The following is a 13,601-nucleotide window of genomic DNA, read 5'->3' on the forward strand; positions in this document are numbered from 1 at the left end:
CGAATAAAATCTTAATCGTTAAAATTTTGAATAAAGTCTTAATTAAGAGGTATTTTGTGTGAATAATTATGACCACCTCTCTCTTGGTAACCACCATCCATCACCACTAATCAATTTGTTATCGCTATCGGTGTATATAGGTCGGTTCGATTTTTTTTTCATTAAAAAAATTTAAATCAATTTTGTCGGTTTATTAAATCTAAAAATCAAATCAAATTATATAAAGTCGGTTTATTCGATTTCGGCTTTGGTTGGTTCTTTAGGGTTTTTTCGATTTTTTTCCCAGCTTTTTACTACTTTACAGTATTTGAAAAAGCGATCAAATATTTTTTCACTTACTTGTGTGATAACTAAACTTCAAAAGTGTTAAGTAAATAGAAATTTTTGAAAAAATTGTAAAGGCAAAGTGAATACAAAAAATATTTATAAAGTAAATTGTTAATTTCAAATTTGAAAAACTATAACAATATAATTGTAACTTCAGATCTTAATACAAAATAAAATATTTACAATTTTACAAGTCCAAATTTGAAATTAAATATATAAATATTGAAAACTATAAACTAGCTAAAAATATATTAACAAAGTAGATTATAAATAATATTTTTAACTATAAATAAAATAAAATTATATATATATATATATAATTTTCGATTTGACTTTTTTTTCTTCTAATACCAAACCAAATCAAGAGTGGTCGGTTTTTATTTCCAACCACCAAACCAACCAAACTAAATCACAAGTTGGTTTTTTTTTTTTTCGTTTTGATTTATTTCGTCGGTTCGATTTAACTTTATGATTTGGCTTGTACACCCCTAATTATCACGACTATCATAAATACCATTGTCGACCATCACCGTCAATTATCTTTGACATCACAACCATCACTGACAACTACCATTACTGTCAATCACACACTCTTCAGTTGCAACCATCAACTACTAACATCAACCAACTGCATAATCATAATCACCAATTCACCAACATAATCACTATCAATAGCTATCGTCAATTTCTTTTTAAAAAAAATCACTACCATCGCATTAGTCACTATAACACTAATCACGTCCACTATCACTACTAGCCATTAATACCGACCGTTACCATAACCACTACTACAGTCATCTCCTCCACCACCAGTCCACCACCCCAAGTGAACATAAATATTTTATTTTTTATCAAGTAAAAATTCTATTTTATTTTTCTCTCAAAATTCTAATTATATTACAAATAAATAGCGGTGGATAAATAAACCATCTCAATATTCAAATGTCTTATTAATCTTTGCAAATTCAATTAATTCCTCACTAAAATTTTCAAAAAACTGGCAACTTTTGAATTACAAACACAACCAAAATTAAGAAAATAAACTTCCATTTATCTCTTGTGATTAAGAAAAGAAAAATAATTTAGCCATGCAATGATCTAAATTACTGATCTGATCCCAAAATTAGGCAAAAAAAAGTTTGAAATAGTCTCCTAATCTATAGCTCTCATGTATTACTCCTTTCTAAACTGTTTTTTAATTTTTTTTTATAATGAAATAAAAGTAAAAAAATTAATTAATTAAAAAAAAAGAAATAGTCAATATCATGATCCAAAAACATTTCATTTCAACATTATTATTTTTTTAAATAAAAATTGTCCTTTTTTTTCCACCAATTTTTCAGAGTGTTATTTTTTTTTTTTTGCAGTTCCGTAAAACATACACTCCCTCTGTGATCTGTTTTTCCCCATTCTTCTTCTTCTCAAACACATGCAAAATCAAAATCTAGGTATATATATATGTATGTATAATGCATTGATTCAATTTCATTATACATTATGTAAACTATATTTCTGTATTGATGAATCGTTAATTTTTTTTGTTAGTGTGCATGTGATGTGCGAAGAAAATTGAAGAGAGAGAAGGGTAAAAGAGGGTTACATGCAGCGCAGGGGTGATCAGAAGAAAAGTGAATCGCAGAATCAGTATAAGAGAAATAGTAGAGTTGGTGGTCGGTCACCATCAGCACAGCCACAGTATCAACGGGTTACTTCTGGAAAAGGCGGTGGTAGCTCTGTTCTACCTCCTCCTTCTCCCGATTCCGATTCCTCTTCTCCAACCACGCAAAGGTATTTTCCCCTTTTTTTTGTTTTTTTTTTTTACGAAATGAGTACGAACAGAGGTGGAGCCAGTATTAGGAGTTTGGGGTACGTTGTCGATCAGTTTTTTGTAAGGGTTCACAAGTTAATACGTATATATTTACTTTGATTTTCTAGTACGAAATTTTTTGGGTGAGACTTGTCGTAGCGTTTGGTCATGGAAATTGTGAGTGTGTGTAAAAAAGAAAAAGATACTGTAGTTTTTTTGTTTTTAAAGTGAAAAATGATCGTATCTGAAAATTTGAGTTGTTTTTGAATTTTTGTGAGAGATTAGGAGTGAAATTTTTTTTTTTTTTTTTGGTGTTTTTCAAATTTATGAAAGCAGTTGTAATCAGAAAAATTCAGGAATTTTATAGCCAAACGTGTTTTTTTCCGAGTTCAACTCCGGAAAAAGTATTATGTGCTTATCAAGGCGTTGCCCATTTTGTTTTGCATTTGAGCCAAGGGCCTTTGGGAAATAACATTTTTATCTCCACGGGTAGTGATAAGGTCTCTATATGTTTACCCTCGCTAGACCTTACTTATGGAATTTCGCTGGGTATATTGTTATTGTTGTATCTTTGGGAAAAAGTAGAAAAAAATTCATGGCCAAACACCTAGGTATGGAATTTTCATATTTGTACCTACTTGGTCCCATTATAAATGTGGTGCTTTAGAGTACGGAGTACGAGGGTAAATTTAACTAATTTATTGGTGTGATTTGGGGCCAACATTTTTCAAGTTTTTTTTTTTTAATTATACATTGGAAAATTGTGGTTAGAAGTACTGCAAGTCATAGTAGTTGATAATTCAAAATGTTTTACGAAAAAATAAAGGTCAAAGAAAAACTTGTTTGAGTCTTCAAATAAATTGTATTGATGTCACATAAAATGGGATATATGTGGAATGAAACAGGATGAGATAGAGCAGAATGGATGTAGATGATTCGTGGTAATTGACTTCAACTAGTTTGGGATTGTGTCGTTCTTGTACTTGTGCATGTTTCTCAAACAAAGCAAGCTTTGCCTTTTCTGAATATGATAAATGAGTACTATACAAGAAAAGTTTTGACCTTATTCAGGTGATAGTTTTAGATAATCTGTTTTGCTCGGTAAGAAAAGGAAATACAGCAATAAGTGCAGATTAAAACTGAAGTAATCTCTTATAAGAAGTAGGAGATCTGTTAAGTTCTGATTTTTCTTGCCAAACTGCATTGCAGACTTGATTCCTGTCCATGTGATCGAGCTCCCTCATCTGAATTCATAATTCACTGCCAAATATTATCCCGTAATTAGCTTTTGTTTCCTAATTGTTCCATTATGCCTCAAATGCGTTGGCTGAAGTTGAGTTTGAACTGCTTCTGAGTTGTTTGAGTTGCGTGACTAGAACGTTACTTTATATCATGAAGTTATAGATTTAATTTTCTTATTGAGGCATTTCGTTATTAAGAATCTTCTTATTGGGTAATAATCTGCACACTGCATGCATCTGAATGTTTAGCTCACACCTGCATATATCTTCTTTGTGTCCTCATGGAAAAAATTCTATAATTCTTGAACTTTGTTCTGTTGAATGGAATTTGATATTTATAATAATTTCTCGTATTAGCTTCAAGAAGTCTGATGGAGAAACAGGTCCACTGAAAGTGACTGATGCTGTTCAAAATGATGCCCCTGCCATGACCTCAGGATCAGGTTTTTCTGTTTTCCTCTAACTATTCACTATTCATCTGCTTAATTGTGCTTATATCAACAACTATCAAAATTCTTTCTAGCCTATCTGCATTGCCTACTGATTTACTGAAAAACTTATTAGTTTGTTTGGAGCACTTTAGAATTCACTGCCGTTTCCCTTCATCAATGTTGATGAAACATCCTATGCATATTGAACTCTTTAACTTTTTGTTTGTTTGTTTGTAACTATTGGATTTTCTAGGTGCGTTAGTGAAAAAGATACCTTTTTGTACTGATACTGGTAAACCATTGATCTTTGAAGTCCAAATTGTTCTGAGAGTCTGTAGGTTAATAGGCGAAATGATGATGAAAAGCTTCATTGGTCTAGGGTAAAGAGTCTTGGATGAAGATACTTAAATCTGCCAGTAACAACTTCACATGTGTTAAAGAATGACAAAAGTTCCACATCGGTGGTTAATGAGATGGGTGGACTCCTTATAAGGCTTGGGCAATCCTCCTCCCTTAGAGCTAGCTTTTGTGGTGTGAGTTAGGCCTAAGACCTAATTTCACAACATGCACGGAACTATTGCGAGAATCCTGAAATGGGAGAACTTAAAATCTCAAATCTTGAATCTAGATTCTTTAAAATTTGGTTCATATACCTTTCCAGAATTGAAAATGCAATGATTCTAACTAGAGAAAGATTTACTTGAACTTGTAATAGAATATACAATGCATATACTAAAGATCTTACTGTTGCTTTTGTGGGCTTAATGTGTTGATCAGACAGGTATAACATTTTTCTCTTCTCGTTCTTCTTTAGGTTTTCTTTTTATTTGTTCATCTGTTTGATTGTTCCGGTTTGCCTCTAAATGATGCTGCAATTCCAGCATGCTTCTTTTAATTCGTTTCCAATGGACGACATTTATCATTATAAATGCTTCTTGAACTTAAAAGGTAACAAACAGATTACATTTTAGAAAACTAATTGTTGCTCATTTATGGCATGATAAGGAATCTTGTGCCAGATATATTATAGTTGTGGTTTGGGTAATTACGCTATGATAAGTGGAAAATTGGCAAGTCATTTAATATTCTTTAAAGGAGATCAGATTTGGGGAATCTATGGATCGGTGTCTGCAAGGGTATATATTTCTTCTCATATCTTGCTTTGTGTGGTTCTCTTGCAAGCACCAGCTTTCTTTTCCTTATTTTCAAGCATCATACCTCTCATCTGGTTTGTCATTGGTTGTTTTAATAATTCAATGGAAAGAATAAATCGCTGTGAAGCTATGTTTTCTCATTGTTTCATGCATTCTGAGCTTTCGGGATCTTCAATTTCTCTAACTTCAGATAAGTTCGTTGAGCCAGCAGATAGAATCAGACATGAAGATAACCAAATTGTTTCTAGTGCTCTTTCTTCTCATCATACATCTTCAGATTTGGATCCGTCAGCTCCTAAGACCCCCATGAAAGGTATTATTGCTGTCATAAACGTTCATACGTCATTAGACATTAAATCATATCCCAATCTATTTTCTCTTGATGGATTCTGTGTATGGATGTAATTGGACATATATGTTTATGCTCACTACATAGTTGAACCTACATCTATGGACTTGCATATCTGCATTACTTGTTCTGTATTGCCAACATTTTAGGATCTCCGATGTTGTTTCATTTACTTGGGCTTCCATGAACTTTGTTTGTATTTGGCAGATGACACTTCTAAAAATGTATCTCTTCAATTTGGAAGCTTTACCCCGGGTTTTGTGAATGGAATGCAGGTACCATACATAAGCATGTCATTCATATATTACATGTGCTTTATGAGATTATGAATTATTCTTTAACAAGAAAGATTACATTTTACTTATTATTAGATATTTTTCTCTCAACTTCAGATTCCTCAAAGGACCAACTCAGCACCCCCCAACATGGATGAGCAGAAGCGCATTCAGGTAGTGTAAGCTGTCTGTGATTCCTTATGTTTGTTTTATCTGTAGATGTTACTTCAGATTGGATTGCGTAACCATCTCAATGAATGAAATCACAAAAAGTTCAAATGAACTAGATAAAATAGCATGGAGAAACTTGGATTTTAGTGTGTTATTTCTGACTAAATAGATCCTTGAGTTATATATTTCCGCCAAATTCCACTTTTCTTCCAATATCGCATGTGGTTGATTGAAAAAACTGTTCCCAGAATCTGGGCATGTATCTCCTCAGTGATAGAGAGAACTAATTGTGGAGATTGTCATGGTCTAGCTGTCTTTCTTATTGGAAAATGGTAACCGTAACTTGAACCTGTTTTAAGCCGAGGAGATCATGTGTTCTCTATTTGTTTCAAGAACAATGCTCGTAGTAATATTATGGGTGTTTTCTACTTACTAGCTCTTTCAATTGCCAAAGTGATGTGCTGGTAACGCAACATTCTGTTTTGCAGGCACGATCTAGTCCTTTTAGACCACTGCAGCTTTTGTCTTCTTCTACTCCACATCAGCCGCAGCTGAGGGAGGACATTGGGAAGCCGATGAATAAAAATCCGGATCCTCAGCATTCTCATGAAAGAGATCTACCTGTTCATGTTCAGGTTCCAGCAGCTCAGGCTGTCGGTAGCATGCAGAAGTTATCTTCTCTCCCTTTTCCGGGGGTTCCAGTGAATCCTCCTTTTCTGCAGCCTCATGGTCCTGTGCAGTTCGGAATGCCTGGACCACAGGTTCAACATCAAGGAATACCTTGTTCTTCGTTCCCAATGCCAATGCCAATGCCACTACCAGTTGGAAATCCCAACCAAGTTAGGCATCCTCCATTTGTCCCTGGTCTGCAACCTCACCCTATGCAGCTTCAGGGAGCAATCCAACATGGACAAATGATGAACTTCCCTTCTAAATTTGGTCATCAGCTGAGCACTCCATTTGGCAACATGGGAGTTGGGATTCCACCACAGTTTGGGCAGCATGTTAGGAAGGTTAATTCTCGCAAATCTGTTAAAATTACTCATCCCGACACTCATGAAGAGTTGAAACTAGATGAGAAGGTTGACATGAAATTGGATGGTGGTTCATCTGGCTTGGGAATACATCATCCTGGGGGCTTACCATCACAGCCTATGCATTATGGTCCCTCTCGCCCTATGAGCTTTTCCCCACAGATGTCCCCGAATCCTATGTTCTTACAAAACGCTCCTTCAGTTCCTATAACAAACTCCCTTGTGGCTCCCTGCGCTCCAGGACTGGGATATAGCTCTTCAGGTAGGAAAGATTACTAACTTTTGTTCGTAAATGTAGTTTTAGATACTTGTATATTTTTTCTCTGCAACTTTAATGTATGTGCGCGATTTCTGTTTCACCAACTTCAGTTCAAATGGCAATTAACCAAGCTCCTGGCTCTGTAAGAAGAGAGGTTTTGGCATCTTCATATCCAGTTTCCATGAAGACAGCAGAAACAGAAAAGGCACTGCAACCACCTTTGAGAGTTAACTCTAGTGAAGAGGGATCAAGGATTCTCTCGGAAACCTCTGTTGAGGCATCAGAAGCTGCCTCCAAGCCAACAACTTTTGCTTCACCCTCAAGCACACCACTTGTTTCTGTCGATATACCTCCTTCTGGTAGTGCTACATCTATAGGAAGCAATGTTAACCATGTTCGAGGAGTCGATTATGTTGAGACCGAGTTGAAGAACCCTCCAAAGAAAAGCCAATTGCATCCTCAACAACTACGAGAGGTATGTTTACTTTATGATAGTGCAGTTTTCACATGTCTTCACATCTCTAGTTTCTCTCGAACTACCCATAGGGCCTAATTTCTGGCAAGGAGAGACCTTTGATTTTTCTGATTATTTAATTATTTCTTATTTAGTTAAACATGACTTGAGCATTCTCATAACTTTGTCATTCTATGAATTAGGAAGGAAATTCCACGTCCAAATCGAATCCTACTCCAACATATTCAGTAGACCGTATTTCTGAAGGTCAAAATGCTGCAACTATTGAAACCCAAGCAGCAGTGAAAGAAACTCAAACTGGAAGAAACTCAAATGAATGGAATGCATCGGGTCAAGTATCAAGCACAGGAGGCTGTGAAACTAACAATGTAGTTCATCAGTTGTCACATTCTGCTGCTTCCTTATCAGATTGCAATATTTCTAAAATTGTGGTGCCTGTTGCTACAAATAATAATAAAGAAGTTTTGCCTTCTGCATCTGGAGCAAAGTGTAATGAGGACTCTCATATTCATACTTCACCGTCATCTCCATCATATACCAAAACTAGGGGAAAAGTCTCTGAGGAAACAAAAACTGAATATCGCCGTGTTCAAGGATCAAGTCCAAAGGATAAACATACAAATAAGGTGAAAGGTGCAAACTCCAGGGGAAAGAAAAAGAGGAGAGAAATTCTTCAGAAAGCTGATGCAGCTGGAGATACATCTGATCTTTATATGGCATTTAAGGGACCCAAGGAGAAACTACAATCTTCTGTTTCTTCAGGAAGTGTTGAGAGTTGTTCCAGTCTCACGGCAAGGAAGATATCATCAAGTTCCAATGAAGATTTTTCGGCAAATGAAGATAAAAAGAGTACAGCTGAACCAAACAGCTGGGAAGATGCTGCTATGTCAACTCCAAAGTTGGAAACTTCTGGTGACAATAAAATTGTTAATAATAATCTTAGGCATCCAAATGGTGGAAGTGATACTACAGGACACATGAGATACTCAAGAGATTTCCTTCTTACCCTTTCTTCTCATTTTGGTGATCTCCCTGATAATTTTGAAGTTCCGTGGCATATGGCGGAGGCCCTTTTGAGTCCTAACTCTAGCATTTCGAAAGGGGTAGATTTTAACAAGAATGGTCCAAACTTCGGTCCTGGACAAATTAATAGCAGACAAGGCAGCTCTTCTTGGTCTGACAACCGTCCTACTGGAATGGCAGATGATGGCAGGTGGACCAATGAGCAACATATTGATATCAACCAAGGGGGAAATGCTAATGGTGCTCGTCCGGGTCGAGGAAACCACAAGAGTATGAGGAGTCTACAAGGACAGCTACCTAACCAATATGTATCTGTGTTTCCTGCTGGAACAATGCTGCCATTAGCCTCTCAGGGAGGAATACAACATATTCGGTCCGATGCCAACCGCTGGCAGCGGGTTTCTGGCTCCCGAAAAGGTTCATTTGCTTCTCACTCTCCACTGCAAGTTATGCACAAAGCTGACAAGAAATATGAGATACGCAAAGTGACTGATGCAGAAGAGGCAAAACGTAGACACTTGAAAGCTATCCTCAACAAGCTAACGCCACAAAATTTTGAGAAGCTGTTTGAGCAAGTAAAGGAGGTTAATATTGATAGTGCTACCACTCTTGCTGGTGTAATTTCCCAGATATTTGACAAAGCTCTCATGGAGCCAACATTTTGTGAAATGTATGCAAATTTTTGTTATCATCTAGCCGGGGAACTTCCTGATTTTGTGGAGGACAATCAGAAAATAACCTTCAAGAGACTGCTCCTAGATAAATGCCAGGAGGAGTTTGAGAGAGGTGAAAGAGAAGAAGCAGAAGCCGACAGTATGGAAGAGGATGGAGCGGTAAAGCTGTCAGAGGGAAAGAGAGAGGAGATGAGGTTACAAACACGAAGAAGGATGTTAGGTAACATCAGATTGATTGGAGAATTATACAAGAAGAAGATGCTTACAGAGAGGATAATGCATGAGTGCATCCAGAAATTGCTTGGGCAGTACCAGACTCCAGATGAGGAAGATATTGAGTCTCTCTGCAAGCTTATGAGCACTATAGGAGAAATGATCGACCATTCCAAGGCAAAGGATTACATGGACGCGTATTTTGATATGATGACGACAATGGCTAACAATACAGATTTGTCTACTAGGGTGAGGTTTATGTTGATGGACATTATTGATTTGAGAAAAAATAAGTGGCAGCAAAGAAGAAAAGTAGAAGGCCCCAAAAAAATAGAGGAAGTGCGAAGAGATGCTGTGCAAGAACGTCGAGCTCAGGTTGGTCGGTCCCCTCGTGGTTCAAGCACTGTTTCCTCTGCTAGAAGAGGGCAGCCTGCAGATTTAAGTCCTCGTCCATCCATGTTTTCTTCTCCAGCTCCTCAGATGACTCCATTTCGTGGAATACCATCACAAAATCGTGGATTTGGAAGCCAGGATTGCAGGTTAGAAGCTAAACATCCACATGAGAGTAGGACATCATCAGCTACCATGCCACAGCGATCTATTGATGATTATAAAACAATGAGCCTTGGTCCGCGGGGAGGCCCCGGAAGGGGAACGCCTTTCAGGGGTCAAGCAATGCATTCTGCTGGTCCCGTGACTGCCAGTGCAGGTGGGTGGTCACCATACAATTCAAGACAAGAATCAATATCCAAATATGCTCCAGGGACAGTTGTGAAGCCTACAGCTAATTATGCTCGGCCAAATCAACATGAGCACGCACATTACGCAGAAAAAGAATTAACAAATACAAATCGTCCTTTTGGGGCATCTGCCGAACCACCAGCGTCAAATTCACCAGGAACGATATGGTCTGAAGAACGTCTTGGAGAAATGTCGATTGCAGCTATTCGTGAATTTTACAGGTATAATTTCTCTCTCCATTGTTTAATTTTTCTACACCCTATTTGCTAATCCTTTCTTTTACGGTGAATTTATGAAAGGAGTTGTGTTGAAAAATATACAAGTGACCAGTGCATTACCGATCATAAAATATAAAGATAGATTACAACTTGAGAATTATTCAGAATCTGCATCATAGCAAGAGTGTAAAAGAACCATCTGAAGGAAATGATAAGACCAGCTAATTAATTATGAAAAGTTTACTTTCTTGAGACATGATAACTTCTACAGACTTTATGCCTCAGTTAATTCATGTGATCAAGTATTTGTTGCACATATCTGTAACGTGAAAGTTATTTTAGTTAGGAAAAGTATTTATATGATTGTAGCATCACATTCAGGAAGCCGACATTTTTAAGAAACTCGTAGCAAAGAAAACTACAAACGACATTTACATAATGTACACGGAGTTATTTTCTCATTCAGTTTGACTACATGAGAGGAGATTCATTCAAGGATTTTATTTGGATAATCTCAAGAATCCTTCTCTTCCTATACACACCTTTTACAGTTATTAACTTATGATGCGTGTGATTTTCTGGTTCCAGTGCAGTTGATGAGGACGAAGTTGTTCTACGCATTGGAGAATTGAACTCACCAAGCTTTCATCCAATGATGCTATCGATATGGGTAAATGACTCGTTTCAGAGGAAAGAAAGGGACAGGGATCTTCTTGCTCGGCTTCTTATCAGTCTTACAAAGTCAAAGGTGGTACTGGAAACCAAACATCTCATTGAGGGGTAAGCTGACTATTTCTTATCTAATGCCATCCGACTCTTTTCTTATAATTTTCTTTTCTCTTAACAGGTTTGAATCAGTTTTAGCTACTTTGGAGGACGAAGTTACTGATGCTCCAAAAGCAGCTGTATTTCTTGGTCGCATTTTCGGTAGATTAATCAGCGAAAATGTGATCTCTCTGAAAGAAGCAGGACATCTTATACAACATGGTGGTGAGGAGTCTGGTCATCTTCTGCAAACTGGATTGGGATACGAAGTTCTCGAAAGTACATTTGACCTTATAAGATCAGAGAAGGGAGAATCAGCCTTGAAAGATATCTGCAGCGCATCCAGCACACAGTTGGAAGATTTTAGACCTCCTGTTCTGTCCAAATGAACCATTTTTTAATCATTAGGTGGTGACAATAACCTTTTGTTTTCGACCTGGTTAATGGTTATTCATTAATTTTACCTAAGAACAAATGCAGAAGCAGGACAACTGAATATGCAGAATATTTTGAGTAATGCTTAGGCATGTATACATGACTGTTGATATCAACTTTGTGAAGCATATATCAATTTGGTTTACTGGGCTATGTGTTTTCCAAGATAGTTTAATGTTGTAGGTAATTTCTTCCCTTCTGTCCAAGCCTTACTGGACAGAGTTCTGTACCTGTGGTGGGAGCCGGGATGTAGCAGTCTAGCAGATACGCCCTCCCGCCCCCCACCCCCCAAATTACAACTAATTCTCACTTCTGAATTAAACTCAATGAAACCACCTCCCCTTATGTTTTTTAACCTTGTTGGGAGGTAGCAGGTACTAAACGGAAGATTAGCGATGTACATAAGTTGGTTTGTTATACAAAAAAATATTGATATATATGCATCGAAGTATCTAATGTGAAATTATTAGAAAATAAATTGGCAACTCTACAATCGTATCGAAAAATGTATTTTCAGCTCTTCTTCCAGGGGAACAGTCTTTGATAGCGCTCTTGCATGACGAGAACAGACTGTGCACGAAGTGTGGGAAAATCTTAATGAACACACTAACTACAAGAGTTGATTTGTTGTACCAATGGATCTTTCTATACGATGACAAACTTTATTCGGATTAAATGTTATAACTATAGTTTGATTTAATTGTGTCCACGTGGCAAACTGTTATCAGTCGCTTCACTCTCTGCTCACCAGTCTTTCCCTCGCCTCTCTCTGCTTTATACAAACAGGAATGTATAAATTGTGTTTCTGTTTGTATAAAGAAATAGAAAATTATATATACACATGCAAATACATATATCTTTGTCCGATAAACTTATAATTATATAATACAAATATTCTCCAGCTCAGTTCTCTTTTGGATTATACAAATACAATGTATAATTTATGTTTGTATAAAGAGAGAGAGAAAGATATTTGATATACAAACATTTTATTTCGATTCAATTATATACAAATTCAAATTTTATACAAATACATAAAATTAAATTAAGAGATTGTCAACAATTTATACAAACGAGACGCTCACAAAAATTATAATCAAACACAACTATGATAAATTCCAATTAAAGTGAAAACTATTTGAAATCTACAGCCGAACACCTACCAAATTACTTAATTCAAATATAAAATTTCAAGGAATTTTTTCACAAACATCCCGTGGGATTCACAGTTTACTTTTGTCAACCGTAATATATAAATCATTCACTCATTACACACAATTATACATGTATTATATATCCGTCGGTTATTTTTAGTTGAGCAACTTTTACATATATCAAACATTTAGATCATATTTGTATGCTATAGTTATAGTTTCCGTAATTATTCTTCATGATATAAATATGATTATTTCGCTTACATATCCAAAAGAAAATAGTTATATAATTTGTTTCCGTTTCGATATACATATACTGAAGATCGATTGTATAATTTATATTTGTATAAAGCGAGAAAAAGAGTAAAATAAAAAAAACTGGGTAAGAAAAGATTGTATTAGTATAATCATAAGTGTATAGGACGAAAATATATTTATTTATATTTGTATATACAATTTTCTCTCGCTTCATACAAACACAAAAACAATGTATATATTTGTGTTTGTATAAAGTGAGAGTGGCGAGTGAAATCTGGGAGAGTGGCGAGTGAGATCTCGAAAAACGAAAATACATGTATATATATATATATATATATGAAATTTTCTCTCACTTTATACAAACACAAACACATTTTATACTTGTGTTTGTATAAAAGTGAGAGAGGCGAGGGAGAGATCGAGAGTAGCAAGCGAGATTCACCAGGAGAGTTGTAATATAATAATATTTAAATCAAAATATATTTATAGCATTTAATTTAACTTAATAGTTTGTTTTGTAATATACAATTTTCCCTTTTTAGTTTAAGCGGAAGTGATGCAATTTACAGAATTGTCCACCCTTGGTTTAAATTAGGG

At 35.9% G+C, this 13,601-nt stretch overlaps 1 protein-coding gene across 2 annotated transcripts; it reads left to right on the plus strand.

Annotated features, from left to right (window-relative positions):
• The first annotated feature begins 1,675 nt into the window (after nt 1-1,675).
• LOC107027859 (eukaryotic translation initiation factor 4G-like) lies at nt 1,676-11,745 on the plus strand. Of its 2 annotated transcripts, none has more exons than XM_015228908.2 (11): nt 1,676-1,775; nt 1,873-2,115; nt 3,733-3,818; nt 5,151-5,273; nt 5,517-5,584; nt 5,702-5,758; nt 6,244-7,051; nt 7,159-7,523; nt 7,706-10,395; nt 10,981-11,172; nt 11,240-11,745. In XM_015228908.2, exons 2-11 carry the CDS (start codon nt 1,928-1,930, stop codon nt 11,544-11,546), a joined length of 4,884 nt encoding a protein of 1,627 aa, XP_015084394.1. In that variant the 5' UTR covers nt 1,676-1,775; nt 1,873-1,927; the 3' UTR covers nt 11,547-11,745. The 2 variants fall into 2 exon arrangements, with proteins under 2 accessions (XP_015084394.1, XP_027774685.1); XM_027918884.1 differs by having other exon boundaries at nt 1,676-1,787; nt 11,240-11,546.
• Nucleotides 11,746-13,601: the final 1,856 nt, after the last annotated feature.

This window comes from Solanum pennellii, chromosome 8, assembly GCF_001406875.1.
Source record: "Solanum pennellii chromosome 8, SPENNV200".
NCBI lineage: Eukaryota > Viridiplantae > Streptophyta > Magnoliopsida > Solanales > Solanaceae > Solanum > Solanum pennellii.

Coding starts and splice junctions, on each gene's coding strand:
- LOC107027859 (XM_015228908.2), top strand. CDS start 1,928: ATGCAGCGCAGGGGTGATCAGAAGAAAAGTGAATCGCAGAATCAGTAT. Junction 5,274..5,516: donor TCCTAAGACCCCCATGAAAG/GTATTATTGCTG, acceptor TGTATTTGGCAG/ATGACACTTCTAAAAATGTA. Junction 10,396..10,980: donor GCTATTCGTGAATTTTACAG/GTATAATTTCTC, acceptor TTCTGGTTCCAG/TGCAGTTGATGAGGACGAAG.